Raw genomic sequence first — 22961 nt, 5'->3', positions numbered from 1 at the left:
AAAATGGCGATTCAGGATTTCTGTATAAAAGTCAAAAAATAGAGTATATAATGAAAAGCCTCTGTCTCTTCCACCCTGATGCCACTCAGTTCTCCTTAGAAGGAACGAATGACACGGGTTTCTAAAAAATTTCCCAGAGCTATTCTATGTGTACATAGGTATGACTACACATAATACATTTTTTATGGTGAACACATTATATGCATTCTCTCATACCTTACTTCTTTACAATATATTTTCAAGATTTTTCTATGTTTGTACAAATAGAGCTCCACTATCAATTTATTTATTGACTACATAGTATCTAGTATCCCAGGGTATACACATGTTAAGTTTATACTACCACTTTGTATAGATAGATATTTAATCTAATTTAGCAATCTTTTGCCATTTAAGATGATGCCTCAGTGGATTTTGCACATGTAGATTTCCTAAATCTATAAATCCTAAATCTGGTGTCCTCCATTCTTTTCCTAAGTCCAGTGAGTATCCTTATTATCATTGCTTTAAATTCTCCATCAACAATGACCATTGCTTTAATTCTCAATGATATAGCTATATCAAAATGTACATGCATTTATTCTGTCTAATGCAGGCCAGTCATCACCATCCTCTCGTGGGTACTTTTTATATTTGAAACTTTGCTGAATAAAAGTGAAAAGCATATACACTAAAAATAGGCCAGAGTATATAGCCACATTCTTTAATTTCTTTAAGAGGAGAGCTAATTCTTTTTAAAAATTGAGCTCACTGTTCTCACAACAGTATCAAGAACTCTAACAGGAGAAGCAAATATTGAAATAATCTCACTGCCAAATCTGTCTAAGGCTTGTGTAAACCAGGAAGCTTCATTATTTTTAGTCGTGTCAATCGTACGTTTCAACTGCCTTATCTCCTCATCCATCTCTTCAGATTTCTTTCTAAATCCTTCTTTGAGCAGATCTTCTTGGACCTAAATAAAAGGCGAGAAGGAAAACTTTTAAAATTATCATTTTTTTTTAAGATTTGCACTTGGTATTTGAAAATTTGGTCAAACTATGTTTTACTCATAAAATTCTTCTTTCTTACTCAAGCATGAAAGGAGAATTTTGCAATGAGGAATATCTCCCTGGCTTGGACCTGAGCATTGAGAGGAAGCATAGTTTAAAGCCTTTCTAAAATTCACATACCACTAAGGTTTTGCTAGGATGCTAAACCTGACACAAAGACAAATGTAACATTTTTCAGCCAAAAAATGCCAATTGATAGGTGGCCTTGGTCTGATTGCACTAGTTCTTAGTCCCACTTGGGTTGGTATGGTCACCCAAATAGTAGAAATGAAGGGAACTTACAAGCTGTTCTAGAAATCTGTTATAAATATGTTCTGATGGACAATAAGTGATTTCCTCCCTATGCCATTTGATAAATTGGGAAGACTATCCACACTTGGAGACAATAGAGTAATTTTAGAAGCTGTCACTTCCCTGCATTTTTAAGTCTTTACATTTCTGATAGTTTTATGTCAGTATATATCTACCTCAGGGTCTTTGGGTAGCAGTAGGGTTTCCGATAATTGTCAGTGATCTTGGTAAAGCAGTTGCTACTCATATTAAATCATATGGTTGAATATATGTTTAATCAAGCCTCATGAGATCATTTTAAAACCCCCAAATGCTATTTGTAGAGTTTGGAGGGGCCATACTCATCCTGAACTCTCTAGAGTCTATATATAGAGTGGAATTCAAAGGCTTCTATAGAAAAGGAGGGGGAAGAGGAGGGGAGGAGATGGAAGAGGGGAAGGAGAGGGAGAGGGAGAAGAAGAAGAATTCAAAGGTTTCAGGATTTTAATAAGTCACAAGCAATTAATGGCAATGATGCTTCCTTCCATAAGCTCACTGTAACCTTCACCCATCCTTTCCTGAGGTACCAGGAGGACCATCAAGCAGCACCAAGGCCATGGGCAGACGTACCTTCAGCTTATGCTCCAACATCATGTTCTGTTCTTTTATTATGTTTTCTGTCTCTCTCTCCATCTTCTCTTTCAGTTGAGCTATGTTCTCCTGGAGACTCCTCTGTTGTGCTTCAATCTGCTGTTCCTGCTCCAGTAGTTTCTGTCTTAGCACCTCCTGTTCCTTCTCAGCTGCTTCCTTGCTGGCCCTCTCCACTGCCCCAGAAAAGTTCCAAGAGGGAAGAAAATTAGGTGAAGACTGATCTCTACCCTCTTGAACTCAGAGACAAAACAAAGTTGGAAGGGAAGACAGAAAATCTCTGCGTTCCTCGTGTCCACACCATCGGGAGCACATTTCAGAATATTAGGGTAAAGGCCCTACTGGCTGACATACAAACACAACTCTCCTTGTTGTTTATAGATTTAGCAGAGTTGTTCCACAGGAGAGGAAGCTCCTTGTTTCAGGAAGGCTTTGCACTCACACCTGACAGAGGGACCTACCCAAGCCATTGTGAGCCAAGCCCGGCCCCGTACCTGCTATGGCCTTCTCCCCATCGGTAAGGGCTTTATCTGCCTGCCAGATGGATTTCTCTATCGAAGCCTGTGATTGTAGAAAATTCTGGAGGACCTCATTTGCCTGAGGAACCAAGAAGGAGACAAGAACTTAGATTTCCACTACAGAGATAAGTGCTGCAAAAACAAGTACGTATGTCCATGTCATTTTTGCTTCATGCTTAAAATTCTATGGTGGCTCCCTACAGTGTTCAAGCTCCATAGTGTGACCAGAGACTCTCCATATCTCCTGCTTCCTGTCTCCTTCCAGTGTCTACCCCCCCGTGCTGCTCCCTTCTACCCACTCTAGGTTCCAGCCAGTCAGAACTATGTTCAGTTCTGTAAATCCATAATCTCTGCTGCTTTTATAGGTTTGCCTTCTCACTGGGAAATGTTGCCTCTAATTTGTACTGTTGATCTCCTCTGTTGTTTGCTGGCTTTAACTTTAGGCAAGTTATTTTAACCTGCCTGTGCCTCTCAGTTCAGATCTGTAGAATATTGACAATAAATGTAGATGTTTCTTTAGGTTGTTTGAAGGATTAAGCTAAAGAGTCTAGGAAAACAGTTTTACATGATTGCTATGAGAAATAATAGTCTAGGAGCACCTGGGTGGCCCAGTCAGTTAAGCATCTGACTTTGGCTCAAGTCATGATTTAATGGTTTGTGGGTTTGAGCTCAACATTGGGCTCTGTGCTGATGGTACAGAGCCTGCTTGGGATTCTCTCTGTCTCCTTCTGTCTCTCTGCCCCTTCCTTTTTCTCTGTCTGTCTGTCTCTCAAAATAAATAAATAAGCTTTAAAAAAAAGAAATAACAGTCTAATATATATTAGTTGCATTATTATTATCATTATTTTTAAATTATTATTGTTTGTTACCACAACCTATGTAGCCCATTTGCACTTATTTATTTGTTTGTTTGTTTATTACTCTTTTTTTTAATTTGAGTGTGGTTGACACGCAATGTTACCTTAGTTCCCAGTGTAGAGCATAGTGATTTGACAGGTTTATCCTTATGCTGTGTTCACCAAAAGTGTAGCTACCTTCAGCCTTGCTACATCGTTGTTACAATATCTACAATATCATTGACTGTACTCCTTATTCTGTGCCTTTCATCCTCATGACTGATTCACTCCATAACTGGAAGCCTGGACCTCCCACTCCCCTTTGCCCATTTTGCTTATCCCTTTATCCCCCTCCCATCTGGCAACCATCAGTTTGTTGTATGTGTTTACAGATGTGATTCTGCTTTTTAATAGTTAGCCACCTTTTTTTTTTTTTAACTTTTTTTAACGTTTATTTATTTTTGAGACAGAGAGAGACAGAGCATGAACAGGGGAGGGTCAGAGAGAGGGAGACACAGAATCTGAAACAGGCTCCAGGCTCTGAGCTGTCAGCACAGAGCCCGACGCGGGGCTTGAACTCACGGACCGCGAGATCATGACCTGAGCCGAAGTCGGCCGCTCAACCGACTGAGCCACCCAGGCGCCCCTGATTCTGCTTTTTGTTTGTTTATTCATTTGTGGGCTTTTTTTTTAAGATTCCACTTATGAGCAAAATCATATGGTATTTGTCTTTCTCAGTCTGACTTATTTCACCTAGCATAATATCCCTTAGGTCCATCTATGTTGTCTCAAATGGCATGATCTCATACTTTTTATGGCTGTATAAGATTAAGTTGCATGTAGCCCATTTCCATAGGTTCATATGGGTTATAACTTTGTATGCAATTATCTGTGTATTTGACTTTCTCTCTTACTTTTGATCATACTTAAGTACAAAGAGTCTGACTTTACCTTGTAAATTGTCAGCACTTAGCATATTCAATGTCATGTTGTTAAATGAAGAAATGAGTAATTTCTATCTCGTGTGGATTCCAGAAATCCATACTCATTTCTTGGGAATGGGCATTTCCACTCTCTTCAGGAGTATGTAACACATAGTGGACCTTAAAAGCTAAATCTGTCATGATATCCCCATGCTGTCTTATCACCCACAACTGGTGCTATCCTTTCAGATTTTCAGGAGACCCCTGTGACTCTATTCTGTAGGCTCCCCATGTTCCCCTTATTCCTCACCTTCACTCCTTTCCTGGGAACTTGTGAATAATTCCATTCAATACTTTCCTTTGCTTGCCTGTAGAGCTTGTACCCTCCAGGAACAGAAAAAGTTCCTATGGAAATATTTTCCATTAGGGCCTTTGAAAGCTGATCAAGCATAGACTGGCAGTATTTAACCGATGCTTCTTCATTCTGCTGCAAGAAATGTTGCTTCTTATCCTTTATGATTTCCTACAAGGGAAATGTAGAGAGATGTCACCAGAAGAAAGGAATGGAAAAGATAAGATTCCAAAGAATCTGGTAGAAGGATTGATCTAACTGTGGTCCGTGAGAAAGGCATTCTGTTGGCGAAGGACATGGAATAAAACAGGAATCACAAGACTTGATTTACTGACAACCTTGAATACTCCCTGCAAGACTATGGGAAAGTTTCTTAACCTCCATGGTTCTTCTGAAATGTTGGAGTTGTGTTACCTAATCTCTATGGTTCCTTGCAGCTGTAGCATTCAATGATTTTATCTTCAATGATACAGTGATACAACAAGGAGCAATGTAAGTTGAAAATGGCCTGGAATGAGGATCTGATAAGAGAAAGTTTGCTTCCTGACAAGGGGATTGTGTTCACAGAAAGCATCCATGCCCAGGAATGACTTTTGGGTCTTCTGGGCAGGCTTGGAATCCATAGAAGTATTCAGATCAGGAGGATATGTGTACTGATAATTGCTTCAGAAATCAGAGAGATTTCTAGATGAAGTACCTCAGGTTTCAGAGAAAAAAAGAAAGAAGAAAATGTAGTCCTTTGAAACTCTCTTTCTCATGAGAATCCAGATTTTTTTTATCCTTGAGTAAGAGATGAGCCATGGGGTCAGTAAAGGTATTTCTAGACTTCATTCTTCAAAGGGAAAGGACCCACAGAGTAAAAACTAAGACAAATTACCACAAGAGTCTTCTGGAACTCCTGATTTTCATCCTTAAAGGAACGCTCCATGAACACCCTAATGGCTTCCCTCTCACAGTCTGCATGCACATCCAGCAGCTCCTGGAGCGTGTCTGTGGGGAACCTCACTCGCTGGGCCATCTGTTCGCTGTAGTGGTCGGCTGCCTTCTGCACGGCCACTGAGTTCTCAAGCTGGGCTAGAGTTGTCACTGCATTCTCCAAACAAGGCACCGCCCCAGTATTGATGGTATCCACATAGGTCACCACCAGAGTTCTCAACCCTGAATGAGCCAGGATATTGAAGGGATAAATATCAAATTATCACTCCACAGGATCCCAGATTCTGAGACTACATTTCTGAAGTCATGCACATGCACACACATCCCCCCACCTTCCCCCACAGGAGCCCTGCCTCCTTCTATCTTCACCTTTGTTTTCCTATTGACTCTTAATTTTTATGGTTTTCCAGGCCACACAGCCAAAAAATTTTAAAAATATACCTTCATCTAACATATTAAAAGGGTACCTGGAAAACATACTTTACCATTAAAAATTAAAAACAAAATAAATTATATAGGTAGATAGATGAGGCAAGGTAAGTCAGATTATATTTATTCCTAATTCTGAAGCTTCCAATGGATTTTCACTGATTTGTGGTGATGCTCTAAGTAACAAATAACACTTATCAGATAGGACTTCCCTTGAGGGAAAAAAAAAAAACCCATACAGTATATTCTGTTTGTTTTTTGTTTTTGTTTTGTTTTTAACTAGGCTTCATGACCACATGGAGCCCAACGTGGGGCTTGAACTCACAACCCTGAGATCAAGACCTGAGCTGGGATCAAGAGTTAGACATTTAGTTGACTGAGGCACCCAGGTGCCCAATACATTCTGTTTTTATACCTAGTTATTGATTTTTTTTATCAGTGAAGGATTCTTTCAAATAAGTGGATGCCATAGATATCAGTGACAAAGTGTGCAATTTTGGAGAGGGGTTTATAGAGCCCCAAAAGTGAGATAATGATAAGATACACACATCTCTTCATAGAGTGTGAATGTGTGTATATCCAGAATTCCATAAAGAATCAAACAAAAATGCCGAAAAACACATTATATAATATATTCAACATATATTAAGCCCCATAGAAATGGTGGAAAAGGAGACTCACGATTCCCGGTGATCATGACTCCCTCTCTGAGAATCTTGGTCCTTGCCTGGGTGAAGATGTAAGAACAAAAATTGTTTGCTTGTTTCTGGAATTTAGGATCCAGTTGATTCTCAGGTATATTCTCAATATTGGCTAGGAGTTTTGTGTCATTTGTTGGCCGGTCAAAGACAAAACATTTCCGTTTTGGAAAGAAATGCCTGATGCACTCTCTGGGTAGATTGGATGCTTGGATTCTGGGATTCTTGCCTGAGGGATAAGAACAACAGAGATTACTGTGGGAACAGTCTTGATGCAAGGGAGCTAAAGGGGTTTTTTTTGTTGTTTTTTTGGGTTGAGAGAGAGAGAGAGAGAGAGTACGTGCGTGCAAGTGGAAGAGGGGAAGAGAGAGAGAGAATAATAAGCAGGCCCCAGTTCAGCACAGAGCCTGATGCAGGGCTCAATCCCACAACCCTGGGATCATGATCTGAGCTGAAATCAAGAGTTGGATGCTCAACCAACTGAGCCACCCGGGTGCCTCAAGGGAGCTGAAGGTTTTTATGACAGGGATTTCAATTCTTTGCTTACAACAAAGAATTGTTTATGTCTTCTATGCTTACAACACCTTTAACATAGACATTCAATACTTCCTTGTACAGCAAACTCACACTAATGATATAATGCTGGAGAGAAATTTGGGGAGACATCTGATCCAGGTGAAAGAAGCCCATTGCTGGTAACTCCAGACCTGAAAATGGTAGTGCAGTTGTTTATTAGGTGTTTACTGAATGAATGATTAAAAGAATGAAAGGTCAAGTGGAACTTTTTGGTCTAATGTAGAAATTGAGCTGTGGGACCAAGAGCCACGTACAAGGGATAATGGAGCAATGTTAGGAACAAAAGTATTGGGCATATTAGGACACTCTGGTTATTTAAGGAAAACTCATTTGATGCTAAAAATAATTCGTACAATGTTAGCTTTTTTTTTTTTTAAAGCAAAAACTTCTGAAGAATACATGTAACTAAAATGCAATTTTAGGATGTCAACACTACTCTACAAACTTCTTGAGGTAAAGGACCACACTCGATTTAACAGCCTGGCTCTTCTGCCTAGGCAATCTCTCATTAAATGTTTTGGGAAAGTATAAGTAGAAAAATGAAAGGGGCGCCTGGGTGGCTCAGTCAGTTGGGGGATCCGACTTCGGCTCAGGTCATGATCTCGTGGTTTGTGAGTTCCAGCCCTACATCGGGCTCTGTGCTGACAGCTCAGAGCCTGGATCTTCCTTCAGATTCTGTGTCTACCTCTCGCTGCCCCTCCCCCACTCATGCTCTGTCTGTGTCTCTCAAAAATGAATAAACATTTAAAAAAATTAAAAAGAAAAGAAAAACAAAAGCAAGAATGGATATCAGAATTGATATTTTTCTCAAGATTTAATGAGATATATACATCATTATAAATGTAACCTATTCAAGTAATTTATCATTTCAAAATTATATCATGGATAAATATGTGGGAATTAAGAGAAAACTATGACATAGAAAGTAAGATCAATGTTCTGATAATTATCAGAAATATTGAAAAGGCATAGACTGAAAAGACAAACTTCTTCAGGTTTATTTAGAACACATAGTCATTTTTATATGTGATATATTCATACAGACATTAGAAAATTATATCTTTCTTTGAGAAGATTAATATCTGTGTGAAGTATATTTTTTATGGAAATATGTTGTGTATATGGTGACACATTGATTTTCCTTGTAATTTCACACATAGAAACTATCTAGTCAGTTGTATTCTTCAACACAGAAAAACAGAAGCCAAAATAAGGTACATGTATCTGGTCTTTGGAAAGTTTAAGCACCCGTTGTAATCTGGTAGCTAAATTAGCAATTGATTAAAGAACAAATCAGTGTTGAATAATCTCACCCTAGCCTAGGCTCTGCTTTTCTTAAGTGAACTTAAACTCCAGTCCCTGGAGCTTTTCGACCCATCTTCAAGTCACCATTTCTATAGACTCCATTCTGGTCTTGAACACAAGTGCAACCCCAAAGATAATGGTCTGTGTTTAAGAACTCCCACCCTCTGTTGGACTACCCACTACCCAGGCCATGCTCTGATACCTGGAATCAGCTTCAAGGCATTCTCCAGGTACTCATCTTCTGTGATAGGATCATCATTTAACTTCAGCTCCAGGGTGAAATCCCGCACAGTCCAGATGAAGTCTGGAAAGAAACTCACAAACTCTGTGGAATCTTCTGTTCCATCCTCTTTTGGAGAGGACTTTGTCCTGATTAGTTCTGTAAGCTCTGTCACATAACTAGGGCTCAGTTAAGGAAGAAGAAGTTCGTACCCCAAATTCCCACATTTCTCTAACAAAAAATTATTATGAACACTTCCTTTTGCCCTGGGTCCCCTCGGGTTCACCAGAGGCAACGAAGTGGCAGGGAAGGAGAAACTAACTTGATCTCCTTTCCCATAAACCTAATGAAACATGGCGCTTTGTTTCATTAAAGGATACTGCAGCTGCTCCAGGGCCTGGTGATTGATGGTGCCCAAGCTGTTGTAGACAAAAGTGCTGCACAGAAGCACAGCCAGGGCAAAGATCCAGGAATCATTCTTAGGGTCACCCTGCAAAGCACATTCGAGCAAGAGTTTTAGGACTTTGCTCATTAGAAATTCATTCAGACACTTATTTTGTCAGTCTCTCATTTATTATTTCAGCTAACATACTTGTCATGCAAAGAAATAACTTTGAAAACAGACATAAATACAGATATCAACTTTGACAATTATAGAGACATTCCTTGTGATTGTGACCTTTTTCATATATACAAAGATTCTAATCTTCACAGAGCTTTCTTTTCCCTCAATTGGAGAAAATAAAGGAACATATATAGAAAAACTAGCACGTTACCTGGTATGCAATTAAGTATTCAATTCATTTATTCATTTTATATATAGCTATATAAAATACACCATAATTGCCATAACTGGGGATTCAAATTATATTCGGTTAAATTCAACAAATGTTTATCGGGAGCTACTGAATGTTTCCCATTGTTATTATATTTAAAAGCAAACTTGAAAATGGCAACGGTTACTTTCAAGATGACTATTTCAAAGTGGTGACAAACAGCCGTAACAATGAATGTAACAAAGATGACAATATAAAAAGTTTTAGTAACTTTACATCTTAGTAAGGTATGTAAGTGGTAGAACCTATAGCTGCAATATTAAATGAAAATTTAGAATTTTATCAAGGAAGAGCAGAGCTATGAAAGTTGGAGAAAGAGTATACATTATGAAGGCTCACCGGAAGTCTTGAGCTGAGTGTTCAAGAATTGGTAGAATACAGACACGAAGAAACACAGAATCAGTTTGTTCTCAGCAGGTCTGATTCTGCTTTTTGTTTGGTAATTTGTGTGTGTGTGTGTGTGTGTGTGTGTGTGTGTGTGTGTGTGTATGTGTGTGTGTGTGTGTGTGTGGTTTGGTTTCCATATATGAGTGAAATCATATGGTATTTGTCTTTCTCAGCCTTATTTCACTTAGCATTATTCTCTCTAGGTCGATCCATTTTGTTGCAAATGGCACAATCTTATCCTTTTATGTCTATGTAATATTCCATTGTGTATATATATCACATCTTCCTTATCTCTCTGTCTATTAATGGGTTCTTACATCGTTCTGTATCTTGGCTATTGTAAATAATGCTATAATAAACACTGTTTTTATCTTTTTGGGGGGGTAAATACATGGTAGTAGAATTATTGAAACGTATTTCTACTTTTAACTTTTTGAGAAACCTCCATACTGTTTTCCACAATTAAAATAACTAATAAAAAATAAATAAACACAGAATTTCTAAGTCTACTTTGGGCAGAAATGGAGGGCTACAGAAATTTAGATACCATTTCCAAGTAAGTCTCAAAGTAAGGCACAAAAGGAGAAATTATTCATTTCACCCTTTGGTAGAAAACTAAAATACCAAAAATCCATCTGACAAATGTCTGTTATAGAGCAAACACATGCTTCTATAGAACCAGCATATTCAGAGGTATCTCAAAGAATTCTAGAATGCTCTTTGGGTAGTTCACAACAGGAAATGTAAACCTGACTCTTAACTCCAGACCTCAAATACACATTTCATCTGGCAGATACATCAGAAATATTTCCTGGGGCTCCTGGGTGGCTCAGCAGGTTCAGTGTCCGACTTGGGCTCAGGGCATGATCTCACGGTTCATGAGTTCCAACACTAGGTCAGGTTCTGTGCTGACAGCTCAGAGCCTGGAGCCTGCTTCAGGTTCTGTGTCTCCCTCTCTCTGTGTTATCTCTCTCAAAAATAAATAAACATTAAAAAGAAAGAAAGAAAGAAATATTTCATCTCTTGGGAGGGAACTGATGTTTCTCCCTCTTTCCTGCCAAGGCACCCTTATGCTTAATAGTCTGTGGTGCAAACTATGGTGTGCTGCCCGGATCACCTTATAACATCGAAGGACTTGTTCTCCCAGCTAGTGGGAGTGCTGATGGAAGGCAGCTCCCAAATGCCACTCCTTTTAATTAGAAAGGCTTCTAAAACACTCTTTTAGTGATTTATCAGCACCCTTGTCATAACTCAAAAGAGCCATCGCAGCCACATAACTCCCATGGAACTGACAGAAGTTAGTAATTGCTAACTAATTAGTAATTAGTTAGTAAACTAGTTAGTAATTGCTAAAATTGCTGTGCAACTTTTTCCTGTCTCCAACTTGCTTCTTTCTCAATCATATTTTATTAAATCTGACGGCATATTTGGGGTCTTCTCAACTGGACTGAAGATGCTTTGAGAGCAGGACCTTTACTGTGGTGACAAATATCTATAGTTCTAAGCCAAGAGGCTGCCATTCAGCTATTCAATAATTATTCCTTAAATGTAATCAAATAATTCACCCAGTGCCAAGAAATAAAATATTTTATCTAATATACCATAATATCTTACCTAGAAGTGAGATTCTAACAAACCAGCATGCCTCATTTACTATACTTGAATTTCTAGATTTTGCAAATAGATCACAGCAGTTAAATTACAAAATATCATGAAGGGGTCAAGAGCAAATCCAGAATAAAAAAGATTTATGTATGACACTCTGCCTTACCTTTTCCACATCACCCAGGCCCTCAGTATCCAGAAGGACCAGGGTGTGGTTTGGCTTGGAGGGGTGAGGCACACACCACATCCAGATGCCCTTGGTTTTAGACTGCACTGTAGAGCCCAGAGGGAAACCTGCAAGGGGAGGGCAGAAGGCAACATACAGTGACAGGAGAGGATCTAAACAGCCAAAGGGTCACAAAGTCAGACTTTCTGTAATGTAAGTGCCCCAGCATATAAGATGACTCTTTCTCAAGTTCCTCAAGAATGTCCTACTTTGTGTGACATTCTGTTTCAAGGAGGAGGGGATGTTAACTATGAGAATGATGCCAGTCAAGTGCTCACAACAGAGACAGAGGCATTCATGAATCAGCAAAGAGTGGAGATCATTGATAACCATAACAGGAGCATTTTGAAAGAATGGTGAGATGCAAAGCCAGAGAGCAGTGGATTAAAGAGAAACATGGGAGAATAAAAAGTGGAAAAAGGAAATTGAGATCATATTTTTTGCCAAAGTGATTAAAAAAGAGGTGGGGGGAGGAGGTTTGGTAGCTACAATGGGGTGTGAAATCTAGGAAAGATTTTTAAGATGATGGATGTTGCAGTATCATGGAGCACAACAGTCAAGAAAGAATTCTTGAGAAGTTTTATGGTGCATCTTAGTAAGTTCATTCACGTAGCATGGGGACAGGACCCAGGGACAGAAAGAGCCACATTTTTGCGGTGTGAACTTGGTGGTTATATGCTCAGTGTTCACGAGGGAAGGGACATGCAGGGAGTATTAGATCATAAATGTTTCTTTGAATTTCTACTCATAAAACTACTTTCACAAGATTTTCTGGGGCTTGTCATTCAGTTCAATATTAACTATGGGTGAGATGAACAGGCAGGCATGAAACCCTTTAAGAATGTAGCAGCCAGTACATATTTGATACTTATTGAAACTAGGTAGGCTGTAGGTCAGCCTTCTGAGCTAACCATGAACATTTTTCTGATTCCACCTCTCCTCAATAGATATTCAAACATGTTTATATGTTGATGGGAATATCCCATAAAAAAGCAAATATGTTTCAAGAGAGAAAGGAGATACAATTATAAGAGCTCAGTATTTGGTCAGGTAAAAGAAGGTAGGATCCTGAGCATTACCAGGAGAGATTTTCCTTAACAGCAGTAAAACAGTATAATAACAGATTATTATAAGAGTAATTATAATAAGAGTAATTTAGTGGTGAGAATTAGAATTGGAAGTTTGGTTTATTGAGAGGAGTTTGCTTCTCCTTTCTTGTGACCGGGGAAGAAAAATAAGGATCTGAGATATAGCTAGAGTTAATCAATTTGCCCCAGACTCAATACAACACTCACCTCTGTTCTGTCCTGCAAGACGATTCATCAAGTAGGATTTGCCTGTACGATACAGTCCTACAATGGCCACCACCACTACTGGTTGAGAAATCTGTTCAAGAATCTGTGTAGCTCTCTGGTTCACTGACAGCTGCATATTGTTGTTTTCTACCAGACAAATGGGGGCCATCATATTGGGTCCAGATGCCATGGCAACCTGCCTACCTGGAAAAGCCTCCTAGTAGAAATAAGATTTCAGAGTCATTTTCTGACTTTGAGTTACCAAAAGCATCCATCAATATAGGAGTAGGTGAAACTTCTGTACTTTCTATGGGACAAAATGTAACCTACAATTAGCATTAGTGATGAAACATAGGGTATACTCCAAAGTTTTGCTTCAATAGTAATAATAGAATTCAAGCCATTGTTACTATGCACTGAAGGCCTACAATATACCAACCCCTGTGACACATACCCAGCCTCATTGATACTTCCGAGAACCTACAAGTTAGCAATTATTGTGCCCACTTTGCAAATAAGATAAATATGTCTCACAAAAGCTGAGTAAGTCATACAGCCAGGATCAAGCCTAGACAATTGAGCAAAATGGCAAGCTAGGAAGCTCTAAGTTCTTATTTCCCTAAGGAGATATCAAAAATAATCAAAATATTGGCTAGAATAACTTTATAGTAGTTCTGGGAAAACAGTGAAAGACCTAAAGCAACCAAGCAAACACCCAATCAAGAAAATGCCACATTAAAAATGGTAGGAAATTCTGTGGTGTTTTTGCTTGCCCTTGGCCCACACTGTCCCCGGTGTGGTATAGTCTTGGTCTAGAAGGGGTGGTAACCCAGTTCCCAATTTTCTCTCTTGACCCAGAGAGAACAGAGCAGACTTTGTTCACAGTGTTCTAATCTGTCTGGGGGCTACCTCCTCAGGTCTCTGGTTCATCTCACATGGATCTCAGGCAGGGGCAGAGGATGGGGATGTAGTGGTATAACTTGGATGTCAGATGGAAAGAAGCATTGGCATTGATTTCATGGGCATTGCTCACGAAAGCTGCAGAGAGATGGATCTGCAGTTGCCTGGGGCAAGAGATCACCCGTGAAGACATAAAACAGACCATCTTAGGCAACAGTTCAGTTCATATCTCCCTCCTTTAGACTGGATGGAACAGAACACACTGAGTTTATAATGTTCTAATCTGTTCCAAGCTGCCTGAAGGACTGGTCTTTGTTTCACCTAATTGGGATCTCTGGCAAGGAGAAGCAATGGGCATTGCTAGGGAAAGCTGCTGGAGATTCACCTGCGGACCCCTCTGGCAAGATATTATGAGTGTGTGATATTGCGATGTATAATAAGAAGTATATATTTGGTCTTTGTCCCTGCTCTTGACACACAACTTCCAAAACACTTTTAATTTCCCAAGTGATGAAGTACCTTTTGTTATAATATTTGGTCTTTTGTCTTTGGTTCCTAAAATAGTCCCAGAGTAAAGAAGGTGAAAGAAGTTGTCTTTTGTCATACATAACAAGCACCTTTCAACCACACCCAAGGTTATGTTAATGAGGTAACTTTGGAGATACCCTGGAAAACCACAAAGGCTGGTTGCTCGGGTAACAAAGCATGTGACTAGAAAGTTAGAAATTTCAGCCTCACCTCCCAGGGGAGGGGAAAGGAGGCCTGAAGGTTGAGCTAATCACGGGAGGCTGATGATTTAATCAATTGTGGCTATTTAGTGAAGACTCCATTAAAAAACCCTAGCTGAAGGTGTTTAAGGGCTTCTAGGTTGGTGAACATGTGCAGATGCTCAGAGAGTGGTGTTCCCAGAGGGAGCATGGATGTTTCACACCCTTGATACCTTGCCCTATGCAGCTTTTTTGTCTTGTTCTTCCTGGGTTGTATCTTTTTTCTTTTTCCTTCTTTCCTTCCTTTCTTCCTTCCGTCTTTTTTTCTTTTCTTTCATTTTTCCTTCCTTCCTTCCTTCCTTCCTTCCTTCCTTCCTTCCTTCCTTTCTCTCTCTCTCTCTCTCTCTCTCTCTCTCTCTCTCTCTCTCTCTCTTTCTAAACCAGTAAACTATTGAGTAAACTCTTTTTCCTGGGCTCTATAAGCTATTTTACCAAATTATTGAGCCTGGGGTAGGGATGGCAAACATAGCCAGTCAGAGCACATGTTACACCCTGGACTTGCGATTGTCATCTGAAGTAGGGCCAGTCTTGAGACCTTAACCTGTAGTGCATGCACTGACCTCAGTTTGTATCACAGTTGCTTGGTGTGGAAAATTGCCCATACATGTGGTGACCAGAAGTGAAGTAGTGAGAATAGAGTGTTGAGAGGAGAAGTAGAATTGTTTCCTTTTCAGAGTGGAGACAAACAATAGACCATAAAAGGCCCCAAGGGGAGATTCTGAGGGAAATTGAGACATTTAAAAGCAGCATGTATCTGAGAAAATTGAAAAAAGCCACACTAAAGCTCAGGGAAGATGCACGCTCAGAAAAGACCTAAAAAGACTTTAAGATTTCTCCCTAGGTTATTCCTAAGGCTCAAGACCAAGACCCCGCTAATTAGCAAAAGATTTCCTTGGCACAAAACCAATATGCAAAAAATGGAGAAGGTAGCTTCTTCTAGAAATGACCAGTTTTCAACAGCAACAACAAAAATCACAAGGCATATGGAGAAACAGGAAAATATGGCCCATTCGAAGAAAGTGATTTAAATAAATGTGGCAGAAAACATCCCTGAAGAAACACAAGCATTGCATGTGTTCTAGGCAAAGACTAAAGTAATTTTCTTAAATATGCTCAAAAGGCTAAAGGAAACCACAAAGAACTAAGGTAAATCAGGAAAATGAGATGTAAACAAAATTGGTCCAGTCACAGTGGCATAAAGATAGACACACAGACCAATAGAATAGAACAAAGAGACCAGAAGTAAACTCTCCCATATATGGTCAAATGATTTTTGACAAGCATGCTGAGATCATCCAGTGGGGAAAGCACAGTCTTTTCAACAAATGGTGCTGGGTAAATGTGATATTCACACACAAAAGAATGAAGTTGGATCATTTCTTTAACACCAAATATAAAATTTAACTCAAAATATATCAAAGACTTAAACATAAGAGCTAAGATTATAAAAACTCTTAGAAGAAAACACAGGAGAAAACCTTCATGACACTGGATTTGACAATGATTTTTTGGATATGACACCAAAGGGATGATCAAAATATGAAAACATGGTAAATAGGACTTTATCAAAATTAATAACTTTTGTGCATCAAAGGACGCCATCAACAGAGTAACAAGGCAACCACAGAGTAAGAGAGAATAACCACATGTCACATATCTGATAAAGGATTAATATCCAGAATCTGTAGGAACTCTTACAACTCAATAATAACAACAAAAATAATGCAGTTCAAAAATGGGCAAAGGACTCAGACATTTCTGCAGAGAAGATATACAAATAGCCAATAGATACATGAAAAGATCTCAACATCACTAATCATGGGAATGCAAATCATACCACAATAAAGGACAATTTCACACCCATTAAGGTGGCTGTTATTTAACAAAATGAGAACAAAAACAAACAAACAACCAAAAACCCATCAAACAACAAGTGCTGGCCAGGATACAGAGAAATTGGAACACTTGTGCATTCCTGGTAGGAATGTAAAATGGTTACAACCACTGTGGAAAACCCTTTGGTGGTTCCCCTAAAAGTTGAACATAGAATTACCATCTGAACTGGCAATTCCACTTCAGAGTGTATGGACAAAGGTATTAAAAGCAGGGACTTAAGCAGATATTTGTACACCAATGTTCATAGCAGCAGTATTCACAATAACCAAAAGGTGAAAATGTCCATCAAGGGATGGATGGATGAACAAAATGTGGCATATACATACAATGGAATATTTTTCAGCTGTAAAAAGAATGAAATTCTGATACATGTAGCAACACTGATGAACCTTGAAGACGTTATTCTAGGTGAAATAAGCCAGACACAAAGGACAAGTACTATATGATCCCACTAACAAGAGGTACCTAAAATAGTCAAATGCATAAAGACAGAAAGTAGAATAGTGTTTACCATGAGCCTAAGGGAGAGGGTATGGGGAGTTACTGCTTAAAGGGTACTGAGTTTCCATTTGAGGTGATAAAAATATCTGGAAATGGGTAGTGGTAACAGTTGCACAACAATGAGAATGTATTTATTGTCACTGAACAATACTCTTAAAATGGTAAAATTGGGAAATTTTATGTTAAATGTGTTTGTATCACAATTTTAAAGTTTTTAAAAAGCAACACTGGACAGTCTATTTTTCTGTCCATGCTACTGCAGCCACTTACTGGACAGAATATTCTTCCTCAAAGACATTGATTATCCTGTAAAGTCCTTTATCTGTAACCTATGGTAGCTTTCTCATCATCATCACATAACAAAATGTGCTCTCCAATGCTTTCGTGTGACCCATGTGCTCATCTTTTGTCTACAGATTGACAAGTGTTGGGAGTGGAATGAGGTCAGTCTAGAGAGTGTAGCCTCCCTTTCAATAAGGGAAGGCAGGAGAATGTCCTGAATCTTAAGAGATACAGGCCGAAGTCCTTAGCTGAGAGGGTCAGGTTTTCTGCAAATTACTCCTATGAATAAGCATAAAAATAAAAATGTAAATGTAATTTTATATTATATAGGGAGACATATATGTATATGAGAGATAAAGCAAATCTAGCAAAATGTCACCAGTGGATAAATCTAGGTGAAAGATATATGGGATTCTCTTGTAATTGTTTTTCAAGGTAAAGTTTAATATAAAAAATTAAATATTAAAAGTACAATTTAATCTCCTGGCATATTTTTGATTGCATTATAGTCAATTTTTTTTAATGACATTGTAGAATTGTATAAAATGTCTGGACATAAGAGGCTCCATTTTGAAGCTCCATTTTCTTTTCCAAATAATGAACTCTCTAATTGGGCCAGAGTGGCAATAGTTTTCAAGCAATTGCTCATAAAATTTCAATAGAGCAACTGGCATTTAGATCATATGAGGATAGTAAAGTTAATACATACCAGGGACAGTTTTATGTGATAGCACCAATAACCTTATGAACAAGATAGTAATCAGAAGCAGCTTAACCAGTCAGCATCAAATTAGGGTTTTTTTTTTTCCCTCTTCTCTTCTTTATCTAAATCGTATAATTACCCCTTCCTCCTTTCCTGTAAAAACCCCTTGCTTTTCCCACATGAGCAGGACACCTTTCTGGTCAGTTTAGAATCTGTGCTCCCCAAAAATGAACTATTGGGACCTCATCAAGATAAAAAGCTTCTGTGCTACAAAGGAAACAATCAACAAAACTAAGAGGCAACCAACGGAAGGGGAGAAGATAGTTGCAAATGACATGTTGGATAAAGGGTTAGTATCCAAAATCTATAAAGAACTTACCAAACTCAACACTGGAAAAACAAATAATCCAGTGAAGAAATGGGCAGAAGACATGAACAGACACTTTTCCAAAGACATCCAGATGGCTAACAGACACATGAAAAGATGCTCAACATCACTCATCATCAGGGAAATACAAATCAAAACCACATTGAGATACCACCTCACACCTGTCAGAATGGCTAAAATTAACAACTCAGGAAACAACAGATGCTGGTGAGGATGTGGAGAAATGGGAACCCTCTTGCACTGTTGTTGGGAATGCAAACTGGTACAGCTGTTCTGGAAAACAGTGCGGAGGTTCCTCAAAAAATTAAAAATAGAACTACCCTACGACCCAGCAATAGCACTACTAGGAATTTATCCAAAGGATATAGGAGTATTGATTCATAGGGGCGCATGTACCCCAATGTTTATAGCAGTGCTTTCAACAATAGCCAAATCATGGAAAGAGTCTAAATGTCCATCAACTGATGAATGGATAAAGAAGATGTGGTTTATATATACAATGGAATACTACTTGGCAATGAGAAAGAATGAAATCCTGCCATTTGCAGCAACATGGATGGAACTGGAGGGTATTATGCTAAGTGAAATAAGTCAGTCAGAGAAAGAGATATCATAATTTTCACTCATATGTGGAACTTGAGAAACTTAACAGAAGACCATGGGGGAGGGGAACGGGAAAAGTAGTTACAAACAGAGAGAGAAACAAACCATAAGAGACTCTTAAATACAGAGAACAAACTGAGGATTGATGGGGGGGGTGTAGGGCAGGAGAGAGGGGAAAATGGGTGATACGTATTAAGGAGGACACCTGTTGGGGTGAGCACTGGGTGTTGTATGTAAGCAATGAATCACGGGAATCTACTTCCAAAACCAAATACACACTCAATGTTAGCTAACTTGACAATAAATTATATTAAAAAAAAAAAAAAGAAACTATGCTCCCTAAATTGCAATTCTGAGACTGCAAATAAAGGCCTTTGTTCTCTTTCAATTTTACCTCCTTTTCTCAGTTGATAATATCTAGATATTTTTCATAATCAGAATGTGTAAGCATGCTATGATGAATATTCAAATGTCTCAAATATTCAGTTTTATATTAATATGTCACATATTCAAAATGCATCTAACACCAACTCTGTCATATACTACTTATGGGCCCTTAAACAAGGAGCCTCACCTAGCTATACCTAAGTTTTTAAAGACAATTATAGGGGTAATGGGAATACAATTATAGGTCCAACCTAGAGGATATTTTGATAATTAAACTAGATGCCATAAGCCTTTATCTTAGCATAGCATGCAGCACAAAATAGGACTTCAGTGTACATTTGCTGAATAAATGGAGATTATAACAATTGCATTGAGCAATTTGGTCCATTGGGCTATGCATTTCGACATGCTCTGTAAACTATAGATTACTAAGAAACAAGGCCACCATATAAATTTTTTGTCGGATCAAAACAGTAAGCAAGTTCAAACAGGCTGCCCTGTACCACTTCCTTTTGTCTGCTTCTTCAGTGTGGGGAGCAGAGAATGTGGAAGTAAAATGCCCGCCTCAAATAGCTCCATTCTAACGACTGAAACTTACAGTCCCCTCTTTCGAGTGAAGATTAGAGGAAGCTGAGGAAGATGTGATGGGAACTATTGAACAACATTATGAAAACAGGTTTGTGGGTTCTTGGCTGTGAATGAGCCACAGAACTTGTAATTTCAAATGAACAGCCATTGGATCCTGTTCAGGACTGGTTTTCAAAATTCGATGTACATGAAGAATCATCTGAAGAAATTGTTAAACCCAGATTCTAGGGGAACCTGAGTGGCTCAATTGGTTAAGCATCTGACTCTTGATTTCGGCTCAGGTCATGATCTCACAATTCATGGATTGGAGCCCCAAATCAGGCTCTGCGCTGACAGCACAGAGCCTGCTTGAGATTCTCAGTCTCCCTTTCTCTCTACCCTTCTCCCCCCACCCCACCTGCCCCTCAAAATAAATCATTAAAAAAATACCATTACACCCAGATTCTACACATTTACCAAACGGTACAGGTGACTCTGATGTTCCTGTGAAAAATAAGCCAACAAACATCAGAGGGCAACAGAGACAGACAGACTTGACAGGATAGTTATTTTTAACTAATAAAGACCAGTGATGTAGGAACTGAATTTATTTCTACATGGAGACTAAACAGAACTCTCAATCTCAAGCTTTTTTACGTATGACTAATAGAAAGATTAAAGAGAAACTATCTCTTTTAGATTATCGTTGCCTAGAAGCTCCTTGATGGGCACTGTCTTGTCCTATGGATTCTAATGCCTGTTACAGAGCCTGATAAAAGTAAACTAGGGAGGCTCCCATGGGGGCTTGGCCCACTCTACTTGCAGCTGCCCTGGCTGACATTGTTCTGGAAGCAGCACATCCAGGGAGACACGGTGTGCCTGGCTGTCACTTTGCAGCTGCTACTGTTTCAAACGGAGAAGCTAAGCTACCCCAACCCTAAAGCCAGCCACAGACCCCTATGGGCCAGACAAAAGGCAACCTGCCCTTCCTGCTCATTCCTCCCTTATCACTTTGAACCAGAAATCAGATCCTGAGTTCAAGACAACGTTGCATGTGAAAGAAGATGTGCATACCTGCTCTTCAGCACTACGGTCCAAGAAGAGTTCTCAGCTGCTCGTTGCTTGCTCACTTGATCCTTCACCTTTCTGTCCCTCCTTTATAAAAGCTTGAAAAAACTGAGGAAGTTAGACATTGCTACTGTTTTAATCATGTGTTAAAACTGAAATTGAAAGTAAAAGCGATTCAGGCACCCTGAATTAGTAGCCTCGGGCGTGAATATGGATGTTTGGTGCATGATGTGATGGGGTTCGGGAAAACCCCACAGTTACTCAACAGTCAGGCTTTTTAGTAAACACACTCCATCAACTTCCTTTTGTCTTCCCCATCTTGGAGTGTTTTCCTGGCCTCTGTTCTCCATATGTCTCTCTCTTTTGGCTTAAGTTTCCTTAGCACACAGGAAAAACAGAAAATTCATGACACAAATGTCAGCAAAGCTGTATAAAACAAGAATATTTCACCTGTTTTTCTCTTAGTGGGAATTCCTGGGTTCTTTTGTTAGTGGAGAGCTTTTAACATTTTAAATATGTTCCCCAAGATATAGTGTCCATGCAAAATGAACAAACCTTTTAGAACTTCTTTTATTTTCTTGACTAATATATTTTTAATTTTACTTATTTTTTAAAATTTTAGTTCCAGTGTAGTAAACATACAGTGTTATGTTAGTTTTGATGTAGTGATTCGTCAGTTCCATATGTTACTCAGTGGTCGTCCCAATAAGTGTATTCTTTATCCCCATCACCTATTTTACACAATCCCCACCCACCTCCCCTCTGGTAACCATCAGTTCGGTCTCTATAGTTAAGAGTCTGTTTTTTGGTTTGTCTCTTTTTTTCTTTTTTTGTTCCTTTTCTTTCTTAAATTCCACATATGAGTGAAATCATGTGGTATTTGTCATTTTCTGGCTTATTTCACTTAGCATTATAACCTCTAGGTGCTTACATGTTGCTGAAAATGGCAAGGTTTCGGGGTGCCTGGGTGGCTCAGTCGGTTGAGCGACCGACTTCGGCTCAGGTCATGATCTCGCGGTCCGTGAGTTCAAGCCCCGCGACGGGCTCTGTGCTGACAGCTCAGAGCCTGGAGCCTGTTTCAGATTCTGTGTCTCCCTCTCTCTGTGACCCTCCCCCGTTCATGCTCTGTCTCTCTCTGTCTCCAAAATAAATAAACGTTAAAAAAAAAATTAAAAAAAAAAAAAAGAAAATGGCAAGGTTTCATTTTTAATGGCCAAAGAATATTCCATTATATATATATCACATCTTCTTTATCCATTCATCTATCCATGGACACTTGGGATGCTTCCATAGTATGGCTACTGCAAATAATACTGCAATAAACATAGGGGTGCGTGTATCCTTTTGAATTAGTATTCTCGTATTCTTTGGGTAAATACCCACTAGTGTAATTATTGGATCATATGGTAATTCTAGTTTTTACCTTTTAAAAAAATTTTTTTAAGTTTTTGTAGTGTTTATTTTTGAGAGAGAGACAGAGTGCAAACGGGGAAGGGGCAGAGAGAGAGAGGGAGACACAGAATCTGAAGCAGGCTCCAGGCTCTGAGCTGTCAGCACAGAGCTGGACACAGAGCTCGAACTCACAAACCATGAGATCATGACCTGAGCTGAAGTTAGACACTCAAGTGAACCACCCAGGCACCCCTTTTTCAAAATTTTTTTAATGTTTATTTTTGAGAGAGAAGACAGAGCATGAGTGGGGAAGGAGCAGAGAGAGAGGGAGACACAGAATCCAAAGCAGGCTCCAGACTCCAAGCTGTCAGTGCAGAGCCCGAGGTGGGATTCAAACT

At 39.1% G+C, this 22961-nt stretch overlaps 1 protein-coding gene across 2 annotated transcripts; it reads right to left on the bottom strand.

The window, feature by feature from the left end:
* Nucleotides 1-667: 667 nt before the first annotated feature.
* LOC132672361 (guanylate-binding protein 6-like) lies at nucleotides 668-21334 on the bottom strand. Of its 2 annotated transcripts, XM_060624321.2 has the most exons (11): nucleotides 21178-21333; nucleotides 13110-13326; nucleotides 11755-11882; nucleotides 9141-9250; nucleotides 8743-8939; nucleotides 6643-6888; nucleotides 5474-5754; nucleotides 4555-4767; nucleotides 2462-2564; nucleotides 1950-2143; nucleotides 668-952 (listed from the first exon to the last, which is right to left on the bottom strand). In XM_060624321.2, the coding sequence occupies exons 2-11, from the start codon at nucleotides 13297-13299 to the stop codon at nucleotides 725-727; spliced, it is 1890 nt and encodes a 629-aa protein (XP_060480304.2). In that variant the 5' UTR covers nucleotides 13300-13326; nucleotides 21178-21333; the 3' UTR covers nucleotides 668-724. The 2 variants fall into 2 exon arrangements, with proteins under 2 accessions (XP_060480304.2, XP_078307833.1); XM_078451707.1 differs by lacking the exon at nucleotides 6643-6888 and having other exon boundaries at nucleotides 21178-21334.
* Nucleotides 21335-22961: the final 1627 nt, after the last annotated feature.

This window comes from Panthera onca, chromosome C1 (genome assembly GCF_046562875.1).
Source record: "Panthera onca isolate mPanOnc1 chromosome C1, mPanOnc1 haplotype 2, whole genome shotgun sequence".
Classification (NCBI taxonomy): domain Eukaryota; kingdom Metazoa; phylum Chordata; class Mammalia; order Carnivora; family Felidae; genus Panthera; species Panthera onca.
Note: the sequence above shows the minus strand (reverse complement) of the source record. Positions and strands in the feature narration are given on the sequence as shown.

Excerpts from the sequence above, each read along its gene's own strand:
- LOC132672361 (XM_060624321.2), bottom strand. The coding sequence starts at position 13,299 with ATGGCATCTGGACCCAATATGATGGCCCCCATTTGTCTGGTAGAAAAC. Across the intron at positions 8,940-9,140 it reads CAGGCCCTGGAGCAGCTGCA|TTATGTGACAGAGCTTACAG; the intron begins GTATCCTTTAAT and ends ACTGAGCCCTAG. Across the intron at positions 2,144-2,461 it reads TGGGGAGAAGGCCATAGCAG|TGGAGAGGGCCAGCAAGGAA; the intron begins GTACGGGGCCGG and ends TTTCTGGGGCAG.